The sequence below is a fragment of the Heterodontus francisci genome, chromosome 10 (genome assembly GCF_036365525.1).
Source record: "Heterodontus francisci isolate sHetFra1 chromosome 10, sHetFra1.hap1, whole genome shotgun sequence".
In the NCBI taxonomy this organism is placed as follows: Eukaryota; Metazoa; Chordata; class Chondrichthyes; order Heterodontiformes; family Heterodontidae; genus Heterodontus; species Heterodontus francisci.
The window spans coordinates 78,327,672-78,354,403 of record NC_090380.1 but is presented as its reverse complement, the minus strand read 5'-3'; the positions used below and the strand labels follow the sequence as shown (position 1 = coordinate 78,354,403).

The following is a 26,732-nucleotide window of genomic DNA, read 5'->3' as shown; positions in this document are numbered from 1 at the left end:
GAGGGAGGGAAAGAGAGAAGAGGCGAGGAGAAAAAAAATAGATTTGCATTCATATAGTGTCTTTCATGATCTCAGACCGTCCCAAAGGGCTTTACAGCCAATGAAGTACTTTTGAGGTGTAGTCACTGTTGTAATGTAGGAAACGCACCAGGCAATTTGCATATAGCAAGTTTCCATAAACGACAATATGATAACCAAATAATCTGTTATTTGTGATTTGATTGAGGGATAAACATTGGGCAGGACACGAGGGATAGGTCCCCTACTAATCTTTGAAATAGTTCCACAGGATCTTTTACATTCACCAAAGAGGGCAGATAGGGCATCTGTTTAACGCCTCATCTGAAAGACAGTACCTCTGATGGTGCATCACTCCCTCAGTACTGCATTGGAGTGTCAGCCTAGATATTTGTGCTGAAGTTCTGGAGTGGGACGTGACCAAACAACCTTCTGACAAGGGGAGGATTGAGAGAGAATGACTCTGGTATCCATATTATAAAAAGAATACGTGGGCACTGAAGAAAGTGCAAAAAAGATTTGCTAGAATGATACCAGAACTGAGAAATTATATCTATCGGGAAAGATTGAACAGGCTGAGGCACTTTTCTCTAGTGACCTGATAGGAGGTCTTTAAGATTATGAAAAGGTTTGATAGGTTAGGCATAGAGAAGATGTTTCCAATTGTGAGGCAGACCAGAACTAGGGGCCATATACATATGTTAGTCATAATAAATCCAATAGGGAATTCAGGAGAAACTTTGTTACACAAAGAGTGGTTAAAATGTGGATCTTGCCACTACAAGAAGTAGTTGGGGCAACTTGTGTTGATGCATTTAAGGATAGCTAGAGAGGCACAGGAGAGAAAGGAATGGAAAGATATATTAATGGTGTTAGATGAAGAAGGTTGGGAGGAAGTTCATATGGAGCATAAACACCAGCAGGGACCTGTTAGGCTGAATGGCCTATTTTGTGCTCTAAATGTTTTGTAATACTATGTAAGAGTTGATGCCTTGCCAATGTGGTGCAGACCAAACTTTCTGAACAAACTTTTCATGAACTAGCGTAAGGCCATTTTTAATTTTTAATTTGAATATGGATAGTATAGGAAAATAAATAGGTATAAATACTTTCTCCTTTGAAGGGTAGCATCTTTTTTTTCCCCTTACCTCAGGTGGTGGCTCAACTGTAGGTGTTGGAGGACGAGGAATAGGCTTTATAATCTTGAACAAAAAGCGAAGTGGCTTTTTTGGCTTTTCTCCTTTAAATTTTGCTTCCCGTATGGCCTGAGTTTTATGGATACAAAATCAGTAAGTTTACTGTATTTACCACTATTCTTTAAATGATCTAGTCATGATTAGATTAACCATCAGTGAACCACACAGTATTTCTCTTTCTTAGTGTAACGCAGATCTCCTTGAGGCGGCCAACATCCCCAGCATATACACACTACTGAGCCAGCGACGCTTGAGTTGGCTTGGCCATGTGAGCCGCATGGAAGATGGCAGGATCCCCAAGGACATATTGTACAGCAAGCTCGTCACTGGTATCAGACCCACCGGCCGTCCATGTCTCCGCTTTAAAGACATCTGCAAACGCGACATGAAGTCCTGTGACATTGATCACAAGTTGTGGGAGTCAGTTGCCAGTGATCGCCAGAGCTGGCGGACAGCCATAAAGGTGGGACTTGAGTGGCGAGTCAAAGAGACTTAGCAGTTTTTTTTTTTAGAGACACAGCACTGAAACAGGCCCTTAGGCCCACCGAGTCTGTGCCGACCATCAACCACCCATTTATACTAATCCTACATTAATCCCATATTCCTACCACATCCCCACCTTCCCTCAATTCCCCTACCACCTACCTATACAAGGGGCAATTTATAATGGCCAATTTACCTATCAACCTGCAAGTCTTTGGCTGGAAAAAAGACAGAAGTGCAAGGGGAGAGCCATCTGTGTAACAGCCCCGACACCCAATTTTATCCGCAGCACCTGTGGAAGAGTCTATCACTCCAGAATTGGCCTTTATAGCCACTCCAGGCGCTGCTTCACAAACCACAAACCACTGACCACCTCCAGGCATTTACCCATTGTCTTTAGAAACAAGGAGGCCAAAGAAGAAGAAGAAGAAGTGTAAAATATATTTCTTAAATCAAAGCTCTGTAGCATTGCTAATATTTTCAAACAACATGTCTGACATGAAATGGAAGTGAAGAGAAGGAGGGAAGAGAGAGGGGAGAGGAGAGGAAGAAAAGTTTTTTAAATTCTTTCATGGGATGTGGGTGTTGCCTTCATAAAGGTGATGGTTGAGCCATTACTAAAGTTCGACTCAGTAGGGAGGGAGGAGTGGTTCTTTTTGTGTTTACGGAATGTTGTACATAATCATTTGTGCTTATTTATTATAAACCATTGTGCTCTGCTTTGCTATAATTACGTTTCTGTAAAAATCAAACAACTACTACAACAAGAACTTGCATTTATATTGTGCTTTTAATGAAGGAAAACTTCCCAAGGCACTTCACAGGTGCATAATAAGACAAAAATGGACACCAAGCCAAAGAAGGAGACCATTAGGGCAGGTGACTAAAGGCTTAGTCAAAGAGGTTAAGCTTTAAGGAAGGGCTTAAAGAAGAGAAATGCCTAGATGGCCACAGTGGTGGAGCAAAGGGAATGGAGGATGTACAAGAGTTCAGAAATGGACAAATGCAGAGTTCTTGGAGGGCTGCAAGGCTAGAAGAGGTTACAGATAAGAAGAAAGTGTCAGGCCATGGAGGAATATGAATACATTGATGAGAATTTTAAAATCGATATGTTGGTGGACTCGGAGTGAATGTAAGTCACCGCGCTCAGGGGTGATCGGTTTATGATACTTGGGCTGGATTTTTAAAGCCTGCTGGGGGTGGGAGTGGGTGCAAGCGCAACTTAAAGATCACTCTGTCAGAGGTCGGCATTGGGTCCTGCCACCTCCGGAACATGAAGGCATTTTTAAAGGGATGTCAGGTGGGAGGGAACGGCATCCCTGCACACTTCCAATTAAGTACCTGTTGAGCTCATTGAGGAGCTCATTAAAAATTGTAAACTGCTCATGACAAGCCTGTTATAGGAAAATGCCATGTCTGGGACACAACAGGGTGCACAAGTCATGAATACTGCGGGAGCCAAGAGGGCTATGGGAAGGGCTGATTGAAATAATGCAGAGGCGCAAAATAAAGTTCAGCTGCTCCAAAAGTGCCACAGAGAAGCCATTGCTGGAACTGGGAGACTTGCTTTTTTTAGTGATGAGTGGCAGGAATCTGGAAAGGGACATGAGGCCACTGGCATCACTTGGCAGGAGAAGGCCTGGTGAATGCACAAAGCCAAGCTGAGGAAGTTCAGATGGGAACAGATTGGTCAGAGCAGACAGGATGAACTTCAGCAGATGCAACCGCCTAGACAGCAGGAGATCAGAGGAGCACAGCGGGAGACTGCAAGGGGAATAAGGTGCTACAGGTCTACTGCCCAAGAGTCAGCTACCTACAAATGACAGAGTAACAGTGCCATAGGAGGCTATGCCTATCCAGGCAGATGGTCTTGGACCTATGTGTTCTGATTCCCATGACCTGAGGCCTCACAGCCCCCATGGCAGTCCCTTATCTGCAGTTGTCAAGGTCATCGTTGCCCTGAATTTCTATGCAAATGGCCGTTCCAGGGATCAGCAGCAGGCCTAGGTAGCATCTCGCAATCGGCAGCTCATCACGCCATTAGGTCACAGATGCCATATTCAAGAGGGGACTATATCCACTTTGACACAGATGGGCCAGCACAGGTACAGAGGTGTTTGGGCTTTGCTGCGATCGATGGATTCCCTCAGGTCCAGAGGGGTCATTGATTGCACCCATGTAGCCACAAAGGCACCGACGGACCTGCCAGTCAGATTCCTGAGCAGAAAGGGCTACCACTCATTCAATGTCCAGCTGGTCTGTGACCACAGGAAGAGAATCTTGCAGGTCTGTGCCCGGTTTTTGAGCAGCTGTCGTGGCTCCTTCATCTTGTGAGAGTCCCAGGTGCCATACCTCTTCAGGGCAACATCCAGACTCTGCAGGTGATTGCTGGAGGATAGGGGTTATCTGCTAAGGAGGTAGCTGATGATGCCCATTTGAAACAGAGACACGGATGGGGAGAGGCGCTACAACCAGAGCCATCTCTTAACATGGACCTGCATTGAATAGACCATTGGCCTCTTGAAGATAAGCTTCCGTTGTCTTGTCTGATCAGGTGGTTCCCTCCAGTATGAGCCAGCTAGAGTCTCCTGCATCGTGTTTGTCTGCTGTGCCCTGCACAATATGACATTGGAAAGAGGCCTGGAGATGGATGAGGAGGAGGAGCTGCAATGACACTCCACCTCGGAGGAGGAAGAAGAGGAGGAAGCGATAGCTCCAGAGGTGCGAGCGCCCAGGCAGCGGAGGACGTCTGGCCATGTGCTGTGAGGTTCATCCAGTGCTCCCCTTTCTACACTAATCTGTGGCCCAACTGAGGTAAGTGTCTCTGCGCTGGTAGAAGATGCTAAGGCACAAATCAACAGTGCAGGTTCCGTTGACTCCGCAACCCAACACCCCCTCCCCCAACCCCAGCGAGGATGCTGGCTCCAATACAGCAGATCCACTTTGGTGCCACTCTGCAACTGGCCTTGGAGGAGACACAAGAAAATGGTGATGAAAATTGGTCCTACCCAACAAGTGCCCCAGCACAGCCAACCACTGTGATGACAGCAGTCTAAAATCCATAGTGCGCATTGGCAGGAGTTTCCTCCATGCTCTTCACCTTAAGAAAGAGTTAACCAATGACCCAGTTTCTCATGGCCTTCCATCCCACCATCCCCTTCTGCATGCCTCAATGGCACCCTCGTGATCTCCAGCACTGCCTCCTCCACTGCTGTCAGTGTGTGGAGCTGGGTTCCTCCAACTCATGATCTGGCCATCTCCTGCATATTATGGGCTCTCTTCTCCTGCAGGATGAGAGGAGAAAGATTCATGAGTAGGCTGCGCTCCATGACATACACATGAGCTGATGTTCTCTTCAGTGATGTCCCCGTCTGAATGTCACCCCATATGTGAGGATGGCTGCATCTCAAGGTTGCGATCATTCACTTACTCTGACAATGTGAGGGAGAACTATGAACATTCTGTGAGGTCAGCTCACGTGCTTTCTGGTACTTAGGGAGTTGGTGCCTAATGAACCGGGTGCTGCTGGCCACTCACCTTACCAGACTGCGAGAACTGCAGATGATTCTTTTCACTGAAGCAAAGCCTCACTATGCGGTCCCTCTTGCTCCATTCAATTGCACGTGGTCTCCTCCCTCTCTTCCTCTCCCAGAGGTGGCCTCCAGATCCCAGGAGGTAGTGGCTGGGCCATTATAATTGCTATAGGACACAGCGCACCATTACAAACGTGGAGATCCTCTCAGGTGTGATCTAAGCAGCGAAATTGCTGCTTTAGGAGCCAAATGGCTTGCTCCATGATGTTGTGTGAGCTCCATGGATCTCATTGTGGTGGAGTGGCGGAAGGAGGTCATGAACCACGTATGGAGGGGATATCCCTCGTTGCCAAGCAGCCATCCTGTGGTCTGTCTTGGAGGCCCAAAGATGGTGGAAATTGCTGACTGTTCCAGGATAAAAGTATCGTGGGTACTGTCAGGATTCACTGAGATGAATTTCTTGTCGTGGTTGTACACCATCTACACAGTGACTGAGTGTTAGCCTTTGCATTTGTGGTTTCGCCAGCCACTCAATGACACAGAGAGCCCACAGAGCCATGTGTGTGCAGTTGATGGTGCTCGACACCATCAGGTGCCCACTATCCTGGCGAACTCACGTGTCCTTTCATCCTGGACTTCCCTCCTCAGCAAGATGATGATGAAGTCCCTCTCCTCCTGTAGACCACCTCTGTCGCCTGCCAGATGTTTCTGTGGATAGGAAATTGTGAAACATTGCCAATATCGTCTGTCCCCACCTGGAAGGAACTGGCTGCAAAGAATAAAAGGGCGATAGTGATCTTCACAGCCACTGGGACGCCTGTCCTTGCCCTGATTTGAGGCTCCAGGTCTTTGTGAAGGAATTGACACAACTCTGTCACTATTTAGTTGAAGCGAAGCCCCATTTAGCCATTGCTTCTGGCTCATCCCAATGTACAAGTGGTGCTCTGAAGACCCTCTTGGGGTAGGGCCTTCGAAGAAGAGCCCTCATTCCTCACAGAGGTTTCCCTCTCTGCCTCCTCCTCTGCATGTCTTGTTCATGTTGCAGAGGAAGTGGCACTGCAACTACCACGCACCCGCATCCCCTCCATAACTGTACAAGACAATGTTATTTTCTTCCTTTCCTGGTCAGCAGAAACCTTGAAACTACACCAGCAACATACCACAGTGCATCTGCCACTGGGCCTCAGCACAAGTAAGTCAAAACCACCTCAGCTGCAACTTGTTGAGCGGCCTTTAAATAGTCCCAGAACAGGGTCCATTTTGCTTCCTATCACTTGTTGTTCCAGGAATGAATAAGGAAGGTGTTCCATGCACATTTATTGGCCAATTTTAGTATTTGTGTATTGCATCAGCCTGTTGACACCAGTGACGCCATGACCTTGCTCTTTCAATGCCTCCTCCTGAAGTCCCCAACTTCATAGATGCCAGACTTCAGCCAATCCGATTCACTCCACGTGATACCAAAAACGACTGAAGGCACTGGATACTGCAAAGGCTATGGGCCCTGATAATATTCCGGCAATAGTACTGAAGACCTGTGCTCCAGAACATGCCGCGCCACTAGCCAAGCTGTTCCAGTATAGTTACAACACTGGCATCTACCCAGAAAATGTGAAAAATTGCCCAGGTATGTCCTGTACACAAAAAGCAGGACAAGTCCAACCCGGCCAATTACCGCCCTATCAATCTACTCTCAATCATCAGTAAAGTGATGGAAGGTGTCATCAACAGTGCTATCAAGCAGCATTTGCTTAGCAATAACCTGCTCAGTGATGCTAAGTTTGGGTTCCACCAGGGCCACTCAGCTCCTGACCTCATTATAGCCTTGGTTCAAACACGGACAAAAGAGTTGAACTCAAGAGGTGAGGTGAGAGTGACTGCCCTTGACATCAAGGCAGCATTTGACCGAGTATGGCATCAAGGAGCCGTAGCAAAACTGAGGTCAATGGGAATCAGGGTGAAAACTCTCCGCTGGTTGGAGTCATACCTAGCGCAAAGGAAAATGGTTGTGGTTGTTGGAGGTCAATCATCTCAGCTCCAGGACATCACTGCAGAAGTTCCTCAGAATGGGGTCCTGGGCCCAACCATCTTCAGCCGCTTCATCAATGACCTTCTTTCAATCATAAGGTCAGAAGTGGGGATGTTCGCTGATGATTGCACAATGTTCAGCGCCATTCGCGACTCCTCAGATACTGAATCAGTCCGTGTAGAAATGCAGCAAGACCAGGACAATATCCAGGCTTGGGCTGATAAGTAGCAAGTAACATTCACGCCACACAAGTGCCAGGCAATGACTATCTCCAGTAAGAGAGAATCCAACAATACTCAAGAAGCTCAACACCATCCAGCGGCCCACTTGATTGGCACCCCATTCATAAACATTTACTCCCTCCACCACCGCACACAGTGGCAGCAGTGTGTACCATCTACAAGATGCACTGCAGCAACTCACCAAGGCTCCTTAGACAGCACCTTCCAAACTCGCGACCTCTACCAACTAGAAGGACAAGGGCAGAAAATGCATGGGAACACCACCACCTGAAAGTTCCCCTCCAAGTCATACACCATCCTGACTCGGAACTCTATATCGCCGTTCCTTCACTGTTGCTGGGTCAAAATCCTGGAACTCCCTTCCTAACAGCACTGTGGGTGTACCTACCTCACATGGTCTGCAGCGGTTCAAGAAGGCAGCTCACCACCACCTTCGCAGGGGCAATTAGGGATGGGCAATAAATGCTGGCCTGGCCAGTGACGCCCACATCCCATGAATGAATGAATAAAAAAAAAGTGCATTCAGGGCAAACACCAGTATGCACCACTCCAGCTGCCTCACGCTGTGCGGGCACTATGTGAATGAATTTCACAGCCATTCACCTGGCAGGTAACACCTGATTAAGTAAGGTTATAGTGACAGTGACACGTACAGCTGCAGTTACAATGGAATAGGTAGGTGATCAGTACTGGAGACAACATTAACAATTAAGTTACTCACATTTTCCTCTAAATTTATAAAACCAAAATTATAAAACCAGAACCAACAAGCTCTCAAGCTAACATCTGTTCGCTAATGTATACCTTGTGAATTTTAGCCAGCTCCATCTCCCGTCGAGCAGCGTACTTCAAGAAGCCCTCCTTTGTTGTATTTCTTGGTCTCTGGATTCGTATACGTGGATTAGTAACAAAATCTGGCAGAGCGTCCTCCAAATCTAGTATACCTAGAAAAATGTTGAAGTGTATAGTAAAGGCCTGAAGAAGCTCAGAGCTGGTAAAAATCCCTTTCAATTTTTTTTAGAGGAACTTATAGATGTGCATTTTTTTCCTACTTTGTACCTTTCATTTGCATGGGCTAGAAAAATATGTGCAAATGCTATCTCTAACTTTACAGCGGGGTAAACAGATCACTGGGACATAGAATCATAGAATGATTACTGCACAGAAGAGGACATCTAGCCCATCGTGTCTGTGCAGACTCTCTGCAAGAGCAACTCACTCCCCCACCTTTTCCCCATAGCCCTGCAATTATTTTCTCTTCAGATAATTATCCAATTTCCTTTTGAAAGCTACGATTGAATCTGCCTCCAAAGCATTCTCAGGCAATGCGTTCCAGGTAAAAAAAGTTTTTCTCATGTAGCCGTTGCTTCTTTTGCCAATCACCTGAAATCAGTGTCCCCTGGTTCTGGATCCTTCTGCCAAGGGAATAGTTTCTGCCTCTCTTACCATCCAGACCCCTCATGATGTTGAACATCTCTATCAAATCTCCTCTTAATCTGCTCTTCTCCATGGAGAACTGCTCCAGCTTCTCCAATCTATCCGCGTAACTAAAGTTCTTCATCCCTGGAACCATTCACATGAATCTCTTCTGCACCCTCTCTAATGCCCTAACATCCTTCTCAGAATTGGACACAATACTCCAGTTGAGGCCAAACCAGTGTTTTATGCAGGCTTACCATAACATTATAAAGAAGATTTTGCACTTCAACACTGCAGGTAAACACTGGGAGTGCTTATCAAGAGACTGCATGCCTGGCTAGTGATTTTCCAGACAATTATTTTATTGGGTAGAAAATCCCATACCAGAGGTGCACGATTTTCCAATGTGTACACATGGGCTGAATTTAGTGAGGCTGTTTGGTGCAGGAATGGAGGTGTGGAGGACTAGAGAATAGCATCAGGCACGTCCGTCTGTGAATACGATACCGTGAAGTTGGTTCTGGATTTTGTCAGCAGTGGGAAAGCACCAAGCTGACATCAGCACCCCCATGCGATGGGACTGCAATTTAAATTGTAAAACAGTTAGTTTTAATACATTAGCATGTAATTTATCATGATTCAATGGGGGGGCTTGGAAATAGGTGTTCAGCAGGCGGCCCTCACATGCCTTCGGATCCCCGGCTGTTGAAAGCTGGTGGCACTGAGGCCCATGACAGGTAGGCAGCCACAATCAGAACTCCATAGGGGAAGACGGGGGAGTGTAGGCCATTGTCAGCCTACAGTGCTAAGTGCTCTGCATGGGTGGATGTGTGCGCTTGGCCTCAGGTGGCAGTAGTGGGTGGGCTTGGTTTTGGGTGGCAGTCATGGTTGGGTTTCGTTTCAGGGGGTATATGGTCTCAGGTGGTCTGCAGGGGGGCTTGTTCTCTGGTGGTCTGCATGGGGTCTTGTTCTCGGGTGAGAGGATTGGGTGGTCATACTGCTGAGTGAGAGGGTTGGGTGGCCATGCTTTTGGGTGAGAGGGTTGACTATCAGCAAGGGTGGGCACTGAGAGCCATTAGCGAGACAGTTGAGAGGAGTAGCAAAGGTAAAGTTGCCAAGGTAGGTTCGTCTCAGCAAGGAAAGCGCTCTGGAGGCCTACTAATCAGCTAGCATATGTCTCATACACTCTCTTTCTGGAACCTGGTGGCATTGTGCAGCGCCTCTGATGGAGGGAGGGCCAGGTGGCAGATGCGTTGCCCATGAAGCTCCACAACGAGAGCAGCAGCAGCTGGCCATGCTAGGAAGGGTCCATCTGCAACAGAGAGTGTACCGAATGCGAATCAGCTACATCCAAATGTCCGAGTGGCAATATCAGCGAAGGAAAGACTCTCCAGGAAGGTCGTCATTGACATATGTACCATGCTGCAGGACAAGTTGCAACCTATGGGATTCAGTGGTCATTGTATGTCCGTGGCCTTGAAGATCACCTTGGCACTTAACTTTTATACTTACGGATCATTTGAAAGATCCACTGAGGACATGTGTGGTGTCTCTCAGGCATCAGCCCACCACTGCATTAAGGAGGTGACCAATGCCCTGTTCAAGAGGGCCGACGACTATGTGTGCTACCGGACCAACCCTGACAGTCTGGCCGAGAAGGCTATCGAATTTGGACCAGGGCTGGATTCCCCCAGGTGCAAGGTGTGATAGATTGCATGCATGTGGCCACCAAGGCTTCAATGGACCAGCCAGCCGCCTTCATCAACAGGAAGGGCTTACGAACGTATGTATTCGGAGCAGGAGTAGCTCACTCGGCCCTTCGAGCCTGCTCCGCCATTCAATAAGATCATGTTGCCAGGGCTTGAAAGTTGCAGCTATGAGGAAAGATTGGATCGGCTAGGGTTGTTTTCCTTAGAACAGAGGAGGCTGAGGGGTGAATTAACTGAGGTGTACAAAAATTATGAGGCGCCTAGATAGTATAGACAGGAAGGACCTGTTTTCCCTAGCGGAGAGGTCAATTATCAGGGGGCACAGATTTAAGGTGATTGGCAGAAGGATTAGAGGGGACAGGAGGAAAACTTTTTCACCCAGAGGGTGGTGGGTGTCTGGAATCTACTGCCAGGAATGGTGGTGGAGGCAGAAACCCTCAACTCTTTTAAAAGGTACCTGGACATGCACCTGAAGCGCTGCAACCTTCAAGACTACGGACCAGGTGCTGGAAGGTGGGATTAAATTGGGCAGCTAGTTTTTGCGGCTGCGCAGACACGATGGGCTGAATGTCCTCCTTCTGTGCCGTAATTTTTCTATGGTTTCCATGACTGACCTGATTGTAATGTTGACTCCACATTCCTGCCTACCCCTGATAACCTTTCACCCCTTGCTTATCAAGAATCTAACTACCTCTGCCTTAAAAATATCTAAAGACTCTTCCACTAAAGACTCTTTCGGGCGGCACAGTGGCGCAGTGGTTAGCACCGCAGCCTCACAGCTCCAGTGACCCGGGTTCAATTCTGGGTACTGCCTGTGTGGAGTTTGCAAGTTCTCCCTGTGTCTGCGTGGGTTTCCTCCGGGTGCTCCGGTTTCCTCCCACATGCCAAAAGACTTGCAGGTTGATAGGTTAATTGGCCATTATAAATTGCCCCTAGTATAGGTAGGTGGTAGGGAAATGTAGGGATGTGGTAGGAATATGGAATTAGTGCAAGGTTAGTATAAATGGGTGGTTGATGGTCGGCACAGACTCGGTGGGCCGAAGGGCCTGTTTCAGTGCTGTATCTCTAAACTAAACTAAACACTGCCTTTTGAGGAACAGAGTTCCAAAGACTCATGACCCTCAGAATGAAAAAAAATTCTCCTCATCTCTGTCTTAAATGGGAAACCCCTTATTTTTAAATAATGACCCCTAGTTTGAGATTCTCCTTTCCACAACCACCCTGTCAAGATCCCTCAGGATTTTATATGTTTCAATCAAGTCACCTCTTACTCCTCTAAACTCCAGCAGATACAGGCTTAGCCTGTCCAACCTTTCTTCATAATACAACCCATCCATTCCAGGTATTAGTCTAATAAACCTTCCCTGAACCGCTTCCAATGCATTTACATCCTTCCTTAAACAAAGAGACCAATACTGTACACAGTACTCCAGATCTGGTCTCACCAGTGCCCTGTATAACCGAAGCATATCCTCCCTGCTTTTGTATTCAATTCCCCTCACAAATACAATAACATTCCATTAGCTTTCCTAATTACTTGCTGAACCTGCATACTAACCTTTTGTTTTTCATGCACTAGGACACCCAGATCCCTCTGCATCTCAGAGCTCTGCAATCTCTCACCATTTAGATAATATGCTGCTTCTTTATTCTTCCTACCAAAATGGACAATTTCACATCTTCCCACATTATACTCCATTTGCCAGATCTTTGCCCACTCACTTAACCTATCTATATTCCTTTGTAGCCCCCTTATTTTCTCTTCACAACCTAGTTTCCTACCTATCTTTGTCAGCAGCAAATTTAGCAACCATACCTTCAGTCCCTTCATCCAAATCATTTATTTGAACTGTAAAAAGATGAGGCCCCAGCACTGATCCCTGCGGCACATCACTCGTTACATCTTGCCAAGCAGAAAATTACTGTGAGTCTGTACCAGTGTGACGTTTGCTATTACAAGATGTGACTCTCATGACATTAAAAACGAAGAATGTCTGTAGGTCTGTCTTATTTTGCCTACTCTCTGTTTCCTGTTAGCTAGCCAATCTTCTATCCATGCCAATATGTTACCCCCTACACCATGAGCTTTTATTTTCCGCAATAACCTTTGATGTGGTACCTTATCAAATGCCTTCTGGAAATCTAAGTACAGTACATTCACCGGTTCCCCATTATCCACAGCACATGTTACTTCTTTAAAGAACTCCAATAAATTGGTTTAACATGATTTCCTTTTCACAAACTCATGTTGACTCTGCTTGATTACCTTGAATTTTTCTAAGCACCCTGCTATAACATCTTTAATAATAGCTTCTAACATTTTCCCTAAGACAAACATTAAGCTAACTGGCCTGTAGTTTCCTGCTTTCTGTCTCCGTCCCTTTTTGAACAAAGGAGTTACATTTGCTATTTTCCAATCTAATGGAACCTTCCCCAAAGCTAGGGAATTTTGGAAAATTAAAACCAATACATCAACTATCTCACGAGCCACTTTTTTTAGGACCCTAGGATGAAGTCGATCAAGATCCAGGGACATATCAGCCCACAACTCCAACAATTTGTTCAGTACCACTTCCAAAACTGTAATTTTCTTGAGTTCCTCCCTCCCTTCCATATCCTGATTTACAGCTATTTCTGGGATGTTACTTGTATTCTCTGTGGTGAAGGCTTATGCAAAATGCCTGTTAACTTCATCTGCTATCTCCTTAGTTTCCTTTATTAATTTCCCGGACTCACTTTCTGTTATCGAGCCAATCTTCTATTCATGCCAATATGGATGCCAATAGGACCAACGTTCACTTTGTTTGTTCTTTTCTTTTTTAAAATATCTATAAAAACTCTTACTATCTGCTTTTATATTTCTAGCTAGCTTTCTCTCATATGTTTTCCCTCCTTATCTTTAACCCTTTAGTCATTCTTTGCTGTTTTTTATATTCTGTCCAATCTTCTGACATGCCACCCATCTTGCGCAATTATATGTTTTTTCTTTACGTTTGATACTATCTTTAACTTTTTTAGTTAACCATGGATAGTGGGTTCTCCCTTGGAATTTTTCTTTCTTGTTGGAATGCCACTATTCTGAAATATCCCTTTAAATGTCTGCCACTGCATCTCTATTGATCTATCTAAGGCTTTAAACTAAATAGTGTGGGGGAGGGTTCAATTGAAGGGAAGCTTAAAAAGTTGAAAAGTAATGAGAGAGCAGAGGTGCAGGGTTGTGAAGGGGCATACATTAATCAGAGTGTGACAGGTAGGGACAGAGAATACGAGCATAAGTGTACAGCAGAAATCAGAACCAGAGTAGGTAAAAATGGTAAGTCAAAGCTTAAGGCTCTTTATCTGAATGCACGTAGCATTTGTAACAAGGTAGATGAGCTGACGGCACAGTTAGAAATAAATGAATATGATTTGATAGCTCTCACAGAGACGTGGTTGCAGGATGACCAGGACTGGAATCTCAATGTTCACGGATATTCGATGTTCTGGAAGAATAGGTAGAAAGGAAAAGGAGGTTGGGTAGCTTTGTTATTAAAGGAAGGGATCAGTGCAGTTGTGAGTAATGATATAGGTGCAATAGATCATGATGAAGAATCAGTTTGGGTGGAAATAAAGAATAGCGAGGGGAAAATATTACAGGTGGAAGTGGTCTGTAGGCCTCCGAGGAGTTGCCTCTCTGTAGGACAAGATATTAATCAGGAAATAATGGAGGCGTGTAAGAAGGGCACTGCAATTATCATGGGTGATTTTAATCTGCATATAGACTGGACAAATCAAATTAGCAAGGGTAGCATGGAAGACAAATTTGTAGATTGCATCAGGGATTGTTTCTTAGAACAATACGTTGCAGAACCTACCCGGGAACAGGCTCTTTTAGACTTGGTAATGTGTAATGAGGTAGGATTAATAAGAGATCTCATAGTTAAGGATCCTCTAGGGGGAAGCGATCATAACATAATAGAATTTCAAATTCAGTTTGAGGATGAGCAACTTGGGTCTCAACCAGTGTCTTCAACTTAAACAAGGGCAACTACAGAGGTATGAAGAAAGAGTTGTCTAAAGTGGGCTGGAAAAATAGACTACAGGGGAAGTCAACAGATGAGCAATAGCAGACTTTTAAGCAGATATTTCATAACACTCAGCAAACATTTATTCCGGTCAGAAGGAAGGACTCAAAGAAAATGATGAACCACCCATGGATAACAAAGGAAGTTAAGGAGAGTATCAAATCAAAAACAAAGTTTTAGAAAGTGGTGAAAGCTAGTGGTAGGCCAGAGGATTGGGAATTTTTAGAAACCAGCAGTGGATGACTAAAAAACTAATAAAGAGAGAGAAAATTGATTATGAGAGTAAATTGGCAAGAAATATAAAAACAAACAGTAGGAACTTCTACGGGTATATAAAAAAGAAGAGAGTAGCTAAAGTAAGTGTGGGACCCTTAGAGGATGAGACTGGGGAATTCATAACAGGGAACAGGGAAATGGCAGATAATTTAAACCAATATTTTGCATTGGTCTTCACGGTGGAGGATACTATAAACATCCCAACAATTATAGATGAGCAAGGTGTGAAATGGGAGGGAGGAACTTGTAACAATCTCTATCACAAGGGAAAAGGTGCTGGACAAACTGATGGGACTAAAGACAGACAAGTCGCCAGGACCTGATGGCCTGCATCCAAGGGTTTTAAAAGAAGTGGCTGCAGAGATAGTGGAGGCATTGGTGATAATATACCAAAACTCACTGGATTCTGGTAGGGTACCAGCGGATTGGAAAACCGCTAATGTGATGACCCTATTCAAAAAAGGAGGGAGACAGAAAACTATGGACCAGTTAGCTTAACATCTGTCATTGGGAAAATGAGTCCATTATTAAGAAAAAGAGTCCATTATTAAGGAAGAAATAGCAGGACATTTAGAAAAACATAAAGCAATCAAACAGAGCTAACATGGTTTTATGAAAGGGAAATCATGTCTAACAAATGTGTTAGAGCTCTTTGAGGATATAACAAATAGAGTGGTTAGAGGGGAAACCGGTAGATGTAGTGTATTTGGATTTTCAGAAGGCGATCGATAAGGTGCCACATAAAAGGTTATTACACAAAATAGGAGCTCAGGGTATTGGGGGTAATGTGTTGGCATGGATTGAGGATTGGCCAACACACAGGAGGCAGACAGTCGGGATCAATGGGTCTTTTTCAGGTTGGAAAGCCATAACTAGTGGGGTGCCACAAGGATCAGTCCTAGGGCCTCAATTATTTACCATCTATATTATTGACTTGGAGGAAGGGACAGAGTATAGAGTATCCAAGTTTGCTGATGATACAAAAATAGGTGGGAGGGCATGTTGTGATGAGGACACAAAGAATCTGCAAAGGGCTATAGATAGGTTAAGTGAGTGGGCAAAAACTTGGCAGATGGTGTTCAATGTGGGAAAGTGTGAGGTAATCCACTTTGATAGGAAGAATAAAAAGGCAGATTATTATTTAGATGGAAAAAGATTACAAAATACTGCAGTACAGAGGGATCTGGGTATTCTTGTACAGGAAACACAAAAAGTCAGCATGCAGGTGCAACAGGTAATTAGGAAGGCAAATGGAATCTTGGCCTTTATTGCCAGAGGGTTAGAGTTTAAAAACAGGGAACTCTTATTACAACTGTACAGGGTGTTGGTGAGGCCACACCTGGAGTACTGCGTACAGTTTTGGTCCCCATATTTAAGGAAGGATATACTAGCATTGGAGGCAGTTCAGAAAAGGTTCACTAGGCTGATTCCCGGCATGAAGGGGTTGTCTTATCAAGAACGGCTAAACAGGTTAGATCTTTATTCATTAGAGTTTAGAAGAATGAGAGGTGATCTTATTGAAACATATAAGATTCTAAGGGGGCTTGACAGGGCAGATGTTGAGAATATGTTTCCACTGGTGGGGGAATCTCGAACTAGGGGACATAGTTACAGAATAAGGGGGCACACATTTAAAACTGAGATGCGAAGAAATTTCTTCTCTCAGAGGGTGGTGAATCTCTGGAATTCTCTATCTGAGAGAGTTGTGGAGGCTAGGTCACTAATTGTATTTATGGAGGAGCTAGATAGATTTTTGAAATCTTGAGAGCTATGCGGAGCAGGCCCGAAAGAGGAGTTGAGGCCTGGGACAGATCAGCCATGATCTTATTGAATGGCGGGGCAGGCTCGAAGGGCTGAATGGCCTACTCCTGTTCCTACTTCTTTTGTTCTTGTGTTCTATCCCTTAATCTAATTTGCCAGTTCACTTTAGCTAGCTCTGCTTTTATGCCCTCATAATTGCCCTTATGCAAGTTTAAAATACTGGTCTTGAACCAATACTTCTCTCCCTCAAAGTGAATGTAAAATTCAATCATATTATGATAGCTGCTACCTAGAGGCACCTTCACTATGACATCATCAATTAATCGTATCTCCTTACACAATACCAGGTCTAATATAACCTGCTCTCTGGTTGGCTGCAGAATGTGCTGTTCTAAGAAACTATCCTGAAAACACTCTATGAACTCCTCATCTAGGCTACCTTTGCTGATCTGATTTTTCCAGTCTTTATGTAGATTAAAATCCCCCTGATTATCACCATATCTTTCTGATAAGCTCCCATTATTTTTTCCTTTACACTCTGTCCTACCATGTGGTTACTGTTAGGGGGCCTGTACACCACTCCCACAAAGTGACTTCTTGCCTCATCTCTACCCAAACCGCTTCTACATCCTGGTTTCCTGAACTTAGGTCATCACTTTCTAATGTGCTAATACCATCATTAATTAACAGAGCCTTCCCTCCACCTTTTCCTAGCTTCCTGTCCTTTCTAAATGTCATGTACCCATCAATATTCAAGTCCCAATCTATGTCATCCTGCAGCCATGTCTCTGTAATGGTTATCAGATCATACTTATTTATTTCTATTTGTGCTACTGGTTCATCTGTTTTGATTTGAATGCTATGTGCATTCAGATACAGAACCTTTAGTTTTTCCCTTTTATTATTTTTGCAACATCTAGCCTTGATTGCTGATTTACTCTTGGATTCGTACTCTCTGTCCCTTCCTGTCATAGTCTGTTTATCATTTCCCATATTAATACCTTTCTCTCTTGCCTTGTCTCTACTCTTTGATTTATCACATCTTCCCAAATCTGATCCCTTGCCCCCATTATTTAGTTTAAAACCCTCTTTACCTCCGTAGTTATCAGGCTCACTAGAACACCAGCACCAGCACGGTTCTGGTGTAGACCCTCCCATCGGTACAGTCCCCACTTTCCCCAGTACTGGTGCCAGTGCCCACAAACCAGAATCCACTTCTACCACACCAGTCTTTGAGCCACACATTCATTTCTCTAATTTTATTTGCCCATGCCAATTTACACATGCTCAGGCAATCCAGAGATTATTACCTTTGAGGTTCTGCTTCTTAACTTGGGTCCTAGCTCCTCATACTGACTATGTGGAACCTCCTTCCTTGTCCTGCTTATGTCATTGGTACCTACATGAACCACAACAACTGGATCCTCCCTCTCCCACTGTAAGTTCCTCTCCAGTCCTGAGCAGATGTCCCAAGCCCTGGCACCGGACAGGCAACACAGCCTCTGGACTCTCGTTCTGCTGCAGAGAATGGTGTCTATTCCCCTAACTATACTGTCCCCTACTACTACTACATTCCTATTTACTCTCCCCGCTTGAATGGCTTCTTGTAGCATGGTGCCATGGTCAGTTTGCTCATCCATCCTGCAGCCCCCACTCTCATCCAAACTAGCTGAAAGAGCCTCAAACCTGTTGGACAATGACAAAGGCTGAGGCTCCTGCAGTTCCTGCCCTCTGAGTCTCCTTACCTGCCTTAGTTGCAGCCACACTCTCCTGTCCCTGACCGCTGACCAATTCAGAAGATCCTATCCAAAGGCTGTGACCGCTGCCTGGAACAAAGTGTCCAGGTAATTTTCCCCCTCCCTGTTACATCGCAGTGTCTGTAGCTCAGCAACCAGCTGATTAACTCTGAGCCAAAGCTCCTCGAGCCGCAGACACTTACGGCAGACGTGGTTGCCGTGGATCACACTGGTGTCCACCAGCTCCCACATACTGCAGCTGCAACACATCACCTGCCCTGCCATCCTGATTGTACTTTAAAGATTTAATTAATTAATTAATGGGAAATAATCACCAGGCAATGTATTAAGCTTTACTACTAATAGAAAATAGAACCTAATTACTACTATTATCCAAGTTTTTGAAAGCTATGTGAGAAAAACTCTCACCAACCTATCAACCACCTTTTTTCCTGTGACGTCACACTGATTTTTTTTCTCAGAACACGGTCGTTCCACTCTGGTGGACTGGACTTGCCAGCTGGTTTAAACCCTGCTGCTCTCCCGCTCCTCCTCTCTCCCGCTCTTTTAAACTCTGCTGCTCTCCCGCTCCTCCTCCCTCCCGCTCTTTTTAACTCTGCCACTTCCATTCCATCAACGTTCAGTTAGTCTGCCACCACTGAAAGCATTTCCTGCAGGTGTGTGCCCGCTTCCAGGGAAGCAGCCATGACCCCTACATATTTCAACAGTTCCGGGTGCCGCAGCTTTTCGGACCCACAACTTGCCTTCAAGTTGGATTCTCGGGGACAAGGGCTACTCATTGAAGACATGGCTACTGACACCTGTGAGGAACCCTTGCACTGCAGCAGAGAAGAGGTACAACACTTGCCATGGCTCTACCCCAGTGATCATCGAGCAGGCCATTGGCTGCTGAAAATGAGATTCCATTGCCTGGATCAATCTGGTGGAGCCCTGCAGTGTGCCGGCTGAGGTTCTCGTGTATTGTGATGGTCTGCTGTGCTCTGCACAATTTAGCACTGTCGAGGGGGAAGGCCTTGCATGACAAGGACATGATTGACCACCATTCCTCAACCAACGAGGAGGACACAGAAGAGGATGATCAGCAGGTAGCACTGGATGTTGAACCCCTTGCACCGGAGGTCAGGCACATTGAGCGATAGGCCAAGGAGGCAAGAGACAGTCTCATACTTAGCTGCTTCCAGCCACCATGATGGCCTCCCTGAATGAAGTCAATAAAGACTCAACTCAATGCATTCAGTCTGTTGCCTCCTTTATATTTGTGTTCCATGCCTACCGTCCAGCTTAACCATGCGCTACAGGAGATGCTAATAAAATGAGGGCTCTGCCTACACTGGCAGCCATTAAGGGAGAAGGGTGAAGTCAGCATCTCACAATTAAGGCATGATAGAATAAGTATTTTCCACAATAAAAGTTAACTTCAACAACAAAAAGAGTTTATAAGACAAAACAAATGGAAAATTTCAAACACCCATGAAACCCTAAATGTGTCTTGGTGGTTTTCTTTATATGTTTTTCAGTGCTTCTACAAGATGTAACTCCTGCAGTAGCAGCTGGGCTGGAGGCAGGCTGTTCAGGCTTCCCCTTGGCCTGAGATGACTTTGGCAGCTGACCTTTGGCTGCCTGAGGCCTGGAGAGCCCTGGTTGCCTGAAGGTTTCTTGCACAGGTGCAGAACTTTACTCAGGCATTGTGACTACTGGAGTTGTGCTCACTGGCAGAGGGCTGAGGAGTTGCTGATCATGCTCAGAGCCCCCTGAAGAGGGGCCCCAGCTTTGGAGGTCAGTTTCTCCTCCTCCCATTCAAGGCTCACTTGAACCTTCCTGCTGACCAGAGAAGAATGACAAGCCTTGCCATTCTGCATTGAGCTCATGGCCAAGGCAATGGTGTGCAGATCTGTGTGCATCTGTGGGATTTGGCTCTCCATAAGGGTTGCCAACCTCTTGATGAAAGAAGCCATGTGCTCTCATGCCTGAGACATGGCAGCACATGGCATGGATGGACTTCTTCATCCCTGGCATCTCCGCCAGGTGTTGCCTTACCCTTCTCTGTAACTCCAGCATTCCCTGTGCTGTTGAAACCAGAGGCTCATCATCAGCAAGGGGCTCAGCTTGGGCCTGGCCAGCGCCCCCTTCCTCTGACTGTCAGAGGCATCAGCTGTCTCAGCCTCAGCCAGCTGCATGGGTGCAGGTGGTGCTCTCACCAGCTTGTGACCCTGATTCTAAAGCTGAGTAGAAAGTCACCAAGGTGAAAGTATCTGCGCTGGTGGAAGGTGCAGGAGAGTCATGTGATGGTGCATCCTCTGCTCCTTCTCAGAGGTTGAATTATGTCCCCCCTTCAGCTGGAGTCTCTTGCAGACACCGACCTGCATGAGAGAACATAAACATTAGGTTAGCTTGTGCTGATTTTGTCATGCCCCAACCATGTGTGATGTGGTCCAGAAATGAACTGTATGTCGTTTGAAGACAATCTTCACTCTCTTGCGTGAGAATCCAATCTCACCATCAGCTATTGAGCGGCCACTCTAGGTCCGCACTAATTCCAGTGCTTCCTCCTCAGCTGTCGACAGAGGCTGGATGTCTGGTATGCCTCCGCCATTCTGCGATGTCTGCCTGCTGTTATGGACCCTCTTGTCCTGCAATTGGAAAGAGGGAGACAGTCACACTTTGCAGAGAGATCAACATGACAGTTCTGCTAGTGGCAGCCCCCCATCTTCATCTGGGATATCCGATGTAGCTCTTCTGCCCATCAGCTCTCAGGGGAGTTAATCAGGGTGAGCTGTGAAAGAAGGTGGCCTGGTCCAAATGCAGCCATGCATCTGTCAAGATGAGGTGATTCTTAATCCCCTTTGCCAGCACCTTTGTGGTGCCTCCCTCCCCATGTCCTGCTTCCTCCTGCGTAGCCACATGCAATCCCTAAAAAGGAGAGAGATATGGAGCAATCACCTTGGCAGAACGAAGGAGGTCTTTGACCCTCTTGTGACACTATACCCATGTTCGAGGGGGTGACCCCATGGCCTCCTCTGCGATCTCCATCCAGGCTTGTTTGGTCATGCGGGAGGACCGCTTCTTGGCATCGCTGGGAAAAGGGACCTCTCACCTTTTGCTTGCAGCCTGGAGGAGAATCTTAAGGGAGGCACCGCTAAATTGTGGGGCCACCCTGTGTCTTGTTTCTGCCAACCTGCAGCTGGTCCATTCAAGGCTGCATCCAGGGTCAACTTTCCCTGGCCACCCACCCACCCCTGATCCCTAACCACCCATAAACCTGACCTGCCAACCAGCTTAGCATGGGAGTTGACCGATTTCCTATCCTCCCACATTGGGATGTGGGATGCTCACAAGCTGCATTGGAATGCCCAATTGGCACCTGCAGCTTGTGAGCAGCAATCAGATGAAGCCCGACCCAAAAATGGTTCAAGTCTCTCAACACAGACTTCGCCCCCAGTTGTCTTGAACACTTTCTCACAGCATAGGGGACTAGGTGAGTTGCTCTTGCAAAGAGCAAGCACAGACACGATGGGCCAAATGGCCTCCTTCTGTTCTGTGACCATTCTATAACATCTTAAAATTGATTGCCTTCATATTGCTATTAAGATGTGGCACCAAGTATTTGCACTTTCATGCAGCAGGCAAGCGGTGCCAGGATCTCTTCAGGATTCAGTTATCTACTAATTTTCTTGTGACTTCCCTTTATCCTCACTGTGGTAAAATCAAAATTCATCACATGCGTATTCTGAAACATCCTTTCCAGGACTTCAAAAGTGATTTGTGTAACAGTTTACATCTGAAAAGTCAATTAACTCAACTGAAAATTACAAAGGGATGCAGACAGACTATGTGAGTGGGAAAAACTATGGCAGATGGAGTTCAAAGTAGGGACATCCACTTTGCATTTGAGAAAAATAAATTGGAACGTATGTGAGATTAGGAGCTGTGGAGGAGCATGGGGATTTAAGTGACCATTTACACAAATCACTAAAGCAAGTGCACAAGTACAAAAAGTTATGGAAAAGGCTCATGAAATGTTGGCTTTTATCTCAAAGGGGTTAGAACTCAAAAGTTAAGTGCTGCTTCAGTTGTACAGAACATTGTCATATGCATTTTGTGATGGAGTCCACGTGTGCAGACTGCTATCTGAACAGTTGCACTGACCTTGGATTCAAAGCCTGTATTTTTCTGAGACAGTGCTTTACTGGAAAATGAAACTGAACGCTTCAGAGTTTTGGGGAAATCAGAACAGGATGGAACCAGATAAAACAGTCATATGATCAGAGGTGTGACAGGAGACATGTGACTGGAACTCAGGTTTCAGTTTACAAGATTAGAGACTGCAGGTTGAAGCAAGCAGCAAGCTTTTTTTAAAAAAAAAACAAGCTGCTGTGATTGGAACTTGTTTTTCTGGGAGCTGGCCCTTGACAAATACAGCTTGCTATAGCTGTTATCGGTGCCTTCAAGAACTACTTGTGGAACCACGTCATCAAGACTGACGTGAGCAGGGCCGAGGACATTGAGAGGCGACAAGATTGAAACGTTGAAGGGAAGACTGCAATGCCTGCTATTGACGAGAAGGCATCACATCCGTGTCTGCATCTTGGAAGATGGGATCTGGAGATCTGCCTGAAAAGTTCAGAGATCTGAAGGACTTTGTAGCTGTAACTGGTGCTATCTTTGCTGAGAGAACTGCCCAGAAGATCAGTGAGATCTATCTTAGTTGCATCTAATAATTAACGTGTAATCTTTAAGCTATATATATTTAACTGTTAGTTCAAGTTGAATTTATGTGGATTTGGTTTGAATGTTAAAGTAAAATTTATAAAAGTGAAATCTTGTCCTTTTGTTTGTTTGCTAAATTGGGGTCAGTCGGTGGTTTGGATTCTTTTGGTTTGTGACTTCCACGGGGATCATAAGAAAATTGGGGGATCGTCTGGAATCTAATCTAAATTAGACAGTGAAATGGATTCACTGGAATTTTCCAGAGTTTAAACAAACAAAATTTCACATTTATAAAAGCAAAATACCACGGATGCTGGAAATCTGAAAGAAAAACAGAAAGTGCTGGAAATACTCAGCAGGTCAGGCAATATCTGTAGAGAGAGAAGCAGAGTTAACGTTTCAGGTCTGTGCCTTTTATCAGAACTCAAATGATGAAAGGTCACAGACCTGAAATGTTAACTCTGCTTCTCTCTCCACAGATGCTACCAGACCTGTTGAAAATTTCACATTTACTTTGGCTACATTCAGTGGGAAATTACCACGAATAACACTAAGGTACAAGCATTCATTAAGAGAGAAGATTTGTCTCTTTGTATATTGAGGCAGTTGATCTTATTTGGCCTCCTTGTGGAGCAGCGCCTGGAGTGGCTATAAAGGCCAATACTAGAGTGACAGACTCTTCCACAGGTGCTGCAGAAAAAATTGGTTGCCAGGGCTGTTACACAGTTGGCTCTCCCCTTGCGCTTCTGTCTTTTTTCCTGCCAACTGCTTAGTCTCTTCGACTTGCCACACTTTAGCCCCGCCTTTATGGCTGCCCGCCAGCTCTGGCGATCGCTGGCAACTGACTCCCACGACTTGTGATCAATGTCACAGGATTTCATGTCGCATTTGCAGACATCTTTAAAGCGGAGACATGGACGGCCGGTAGGTCTGATACCAGTGGCGAGCTCGCTGTACAATGTGTCCTTGGGGATCCTGCCATCTTCCATGCGGCTCACATGGCCAAGCCATCTCAAGCGCTGCTGACTCAGTAGTGTGTATAAGCTGGGGATGTTGGCCGCCTCGAAGACTACTGTGTTGGAGATGCGGTCCTGCCACCTGATGCCAAGGATTCTCCGGAGGCAGCGAAGATGGAATGAATTGAGACGTCGCGCTTGGCTGACATACGTTGTCCAGGCCTCGCTGCTGTAGAGCAAGGTACTGAGGACACAGGCTTGATCCATTCGGACTTTTGTGTTCCGTTTCAGTGCGCCATTTTCCCACACTCTCTTGGCCAGACTGGACATAGCAGTGGAAGTGTTTCCCATGCGCTTGTTGATTTCTACATCGAGAGACAGGTTACTGGCGATAGTTGAGCCTAGGTAGGTGAACTCTTGAACCACTTCCAGAGCGTGGTCGCCGATATTGATGGATGGAGCATTTCTGACGTCCTGTCCCATGATATTCGTTTTCTTGAGGCCAAATTCATTGCAGGCAGCCGCAAACCTGTCGATGAGACTCTTTAGACACTCTTCAATGTGAGATGTTAATGCAGCATCCTCAGCAAAAAGGAGTTCCCTGATGAGGACTTTCCGTACTTTGGTCTTGGCTCTTAGGCAGGCAAGGTTGAACCACCTGCCACCTGATCTTGTGTGGAGGAAAATTCCTTCTTCTGATGACTTGTACGGGTGAGAGAGCAGCAGGGAGAAGAAAATCCCAAACAGTGTAGGTGCGAGAACACAGCCCTGTTTCACGCCACTCAGGATAGGAAAGGGTCTGCTGAGGCGCCGCTATGTTGAATTGTGCCTTTCATATTGTCATGGAATGAGGTGATGATACTTAGTAGCTTTGGTGGACATCCGATCTTTTCTAGTAGTCTGAAGAGGCCACTTCTGCTGATGAGGTCAAAGGCTTTGGTGAGATCAATGAAAGCAATGTCGAGGGGCATCTGTTGTTCGCGGCATTTCTCCTGTAGCTGACGAACGGAGAACAGCATGTCAATGGTCGATCTCTCTGCTCGAAAGCCACACTGTGCCTCAGGGTAGACATGCTTGGCCAGCTTCTGGAGCCTGTTTAAAGTGACTTGAGCGAAGACTTTCCCCATTATGCTGAGCAGGGAGATTCCACGGTAATTGTTGCAGTCACCGCAGTCACCTTTGTTTTTATAGAGGGTGATGATATTGGCATCGCGCATGTCCTGTGATACTGCTCCCTCGTCCCAGCACAGGCAAAGCAGTTCGTAGAGTGCTGAGAGTATGGCAGGCTTAGCACTCTTGATTATTTCAGGGGTAATGGCAGTTGATAAAGTTGATTTAATTGCTATATCAGAGCATGTGGGTGTTAATGTAAGTCCAGGGGCTAAGAAAGCAGCGATAATCCAAGAATTGGCTCCTCACTTGAAGCTGAAGAATGAAAAAGATGTTTCTGCTCGTGCTCAAGTAGAACTAGCCAATGAAATTGGAAAGAGAAGATAAAGAAAAAAGAAAGAGAATTTGAAAGAGAGGGCGAAAGGGAGAAATTAGAATTAAAAAGGGAAAAGCTCAAACTTAATGAACATGCATTGAAGGTGAAAGCTGAAGGTGACCCAGAGAAAACTCCTCATAGCTTTGATTTGGCAAAGAATATACACTTGATACCTAAATTTAGTGAACAGGGAGTAGAAATGTACTTTGCGTCATTTGAGAAAATTGCCATGAATCTGGATTGGCATTAATCATCTTGGACAATGCTCCGACAGAGTGTTTTCTTAGGGAAAGCTTTGGAGGTATACACGTCTCTTTCAGATGATCACTCACAAGACTATGACAAAGTAAGACTGTTGTTCTCAATACCTATGAGTTAGTACCAGAGGCCTACAGACAGAAATTCAGAAATTTAAAAAGGAAACAGCCAGACATATGTGGAATTTGCTAGAGAGAAGGAAATAGTTATTGATAGGTGGTATAGATCGATGAAGATTGTACAAGACTTTGACAGCCTTACGGAATTGATTCTGATGGAAGAATTCAAAAATAGTGTCCCTTTAGGAATAAGGTCCCACATTGTAAAGTAAGGGATGTTGCAGTAGTGGCAGATGATTACGAATTGATTCACAAAAGCAGTAGTCACAGGCCCCAATTTAGAGGCTTTCAGAGAAATTAGAGAAATAGGAACTTTGATATTAAAAAGAGATCTGGTTCTATTGAGAAAGATTACAAAGGTAAAGACACAGACATACCTCAGATTAGTAAAAGAGAAAGCCAGGAGGAAACGTTTGGCTTGGGGAGACCGACATGCTATTTATGTCATAAGAAAGGACACGTGCTGGCTGAGTGTTGGAAGTGGAAAAACAAGATTGTTGCCTGTGTTAAGTCAGTATCCCTTGGGAAATACTGTCCTAATGAATAATTTTTACGACAAGCAGGTAGTTTCTCCCATGGTCACTGATAGAATCAGGTTGCAGAAAATTATAGATGTTTTCTGTTTGTGGGTGAGGTATCCCCACTTTCACCTGGTGAGGCAGGCAAGTTAACAGTAATCCTTAGAAATACAGGGGCAGCACAGTCACTAATGTTGGCAG

At 45.5% G+C, this 26,732-nt stretch overlaps 1 protein-coding gene across 3 annotated transcripts in view; it reads right to left on the bottom strand.

Annotated features, from left to right (window-relative positions):
• Positions 1–26,732, bottom strand: part of cfap91 (cilia and flagella associated protein 91) — a 255,903-nt gene that overhangs the window by 88,202 nt on the left and 140,969 nt on the right. For 2 of the 3 annotated variants that reach the window (XM_068039945.1, XM_068039946.1), the window contains 2 exons: positions 8,306–8,445; positions 1,167–1,283 (listed from right to left, as the gene is read on the bottom strand). In XM_068039945.1, coding sequence (XP_067896046.1) covers positions 1,167–1,283; positions 8,306–8,445 — 257 coding nt within the window. The remainder of the gene's footprint in view (positions 1–1,166; positions 1,284–8,305; positions 8,446–26,732) is intronic. The other variant, XM_068039947.1, reaches the window with a different exon arrangement.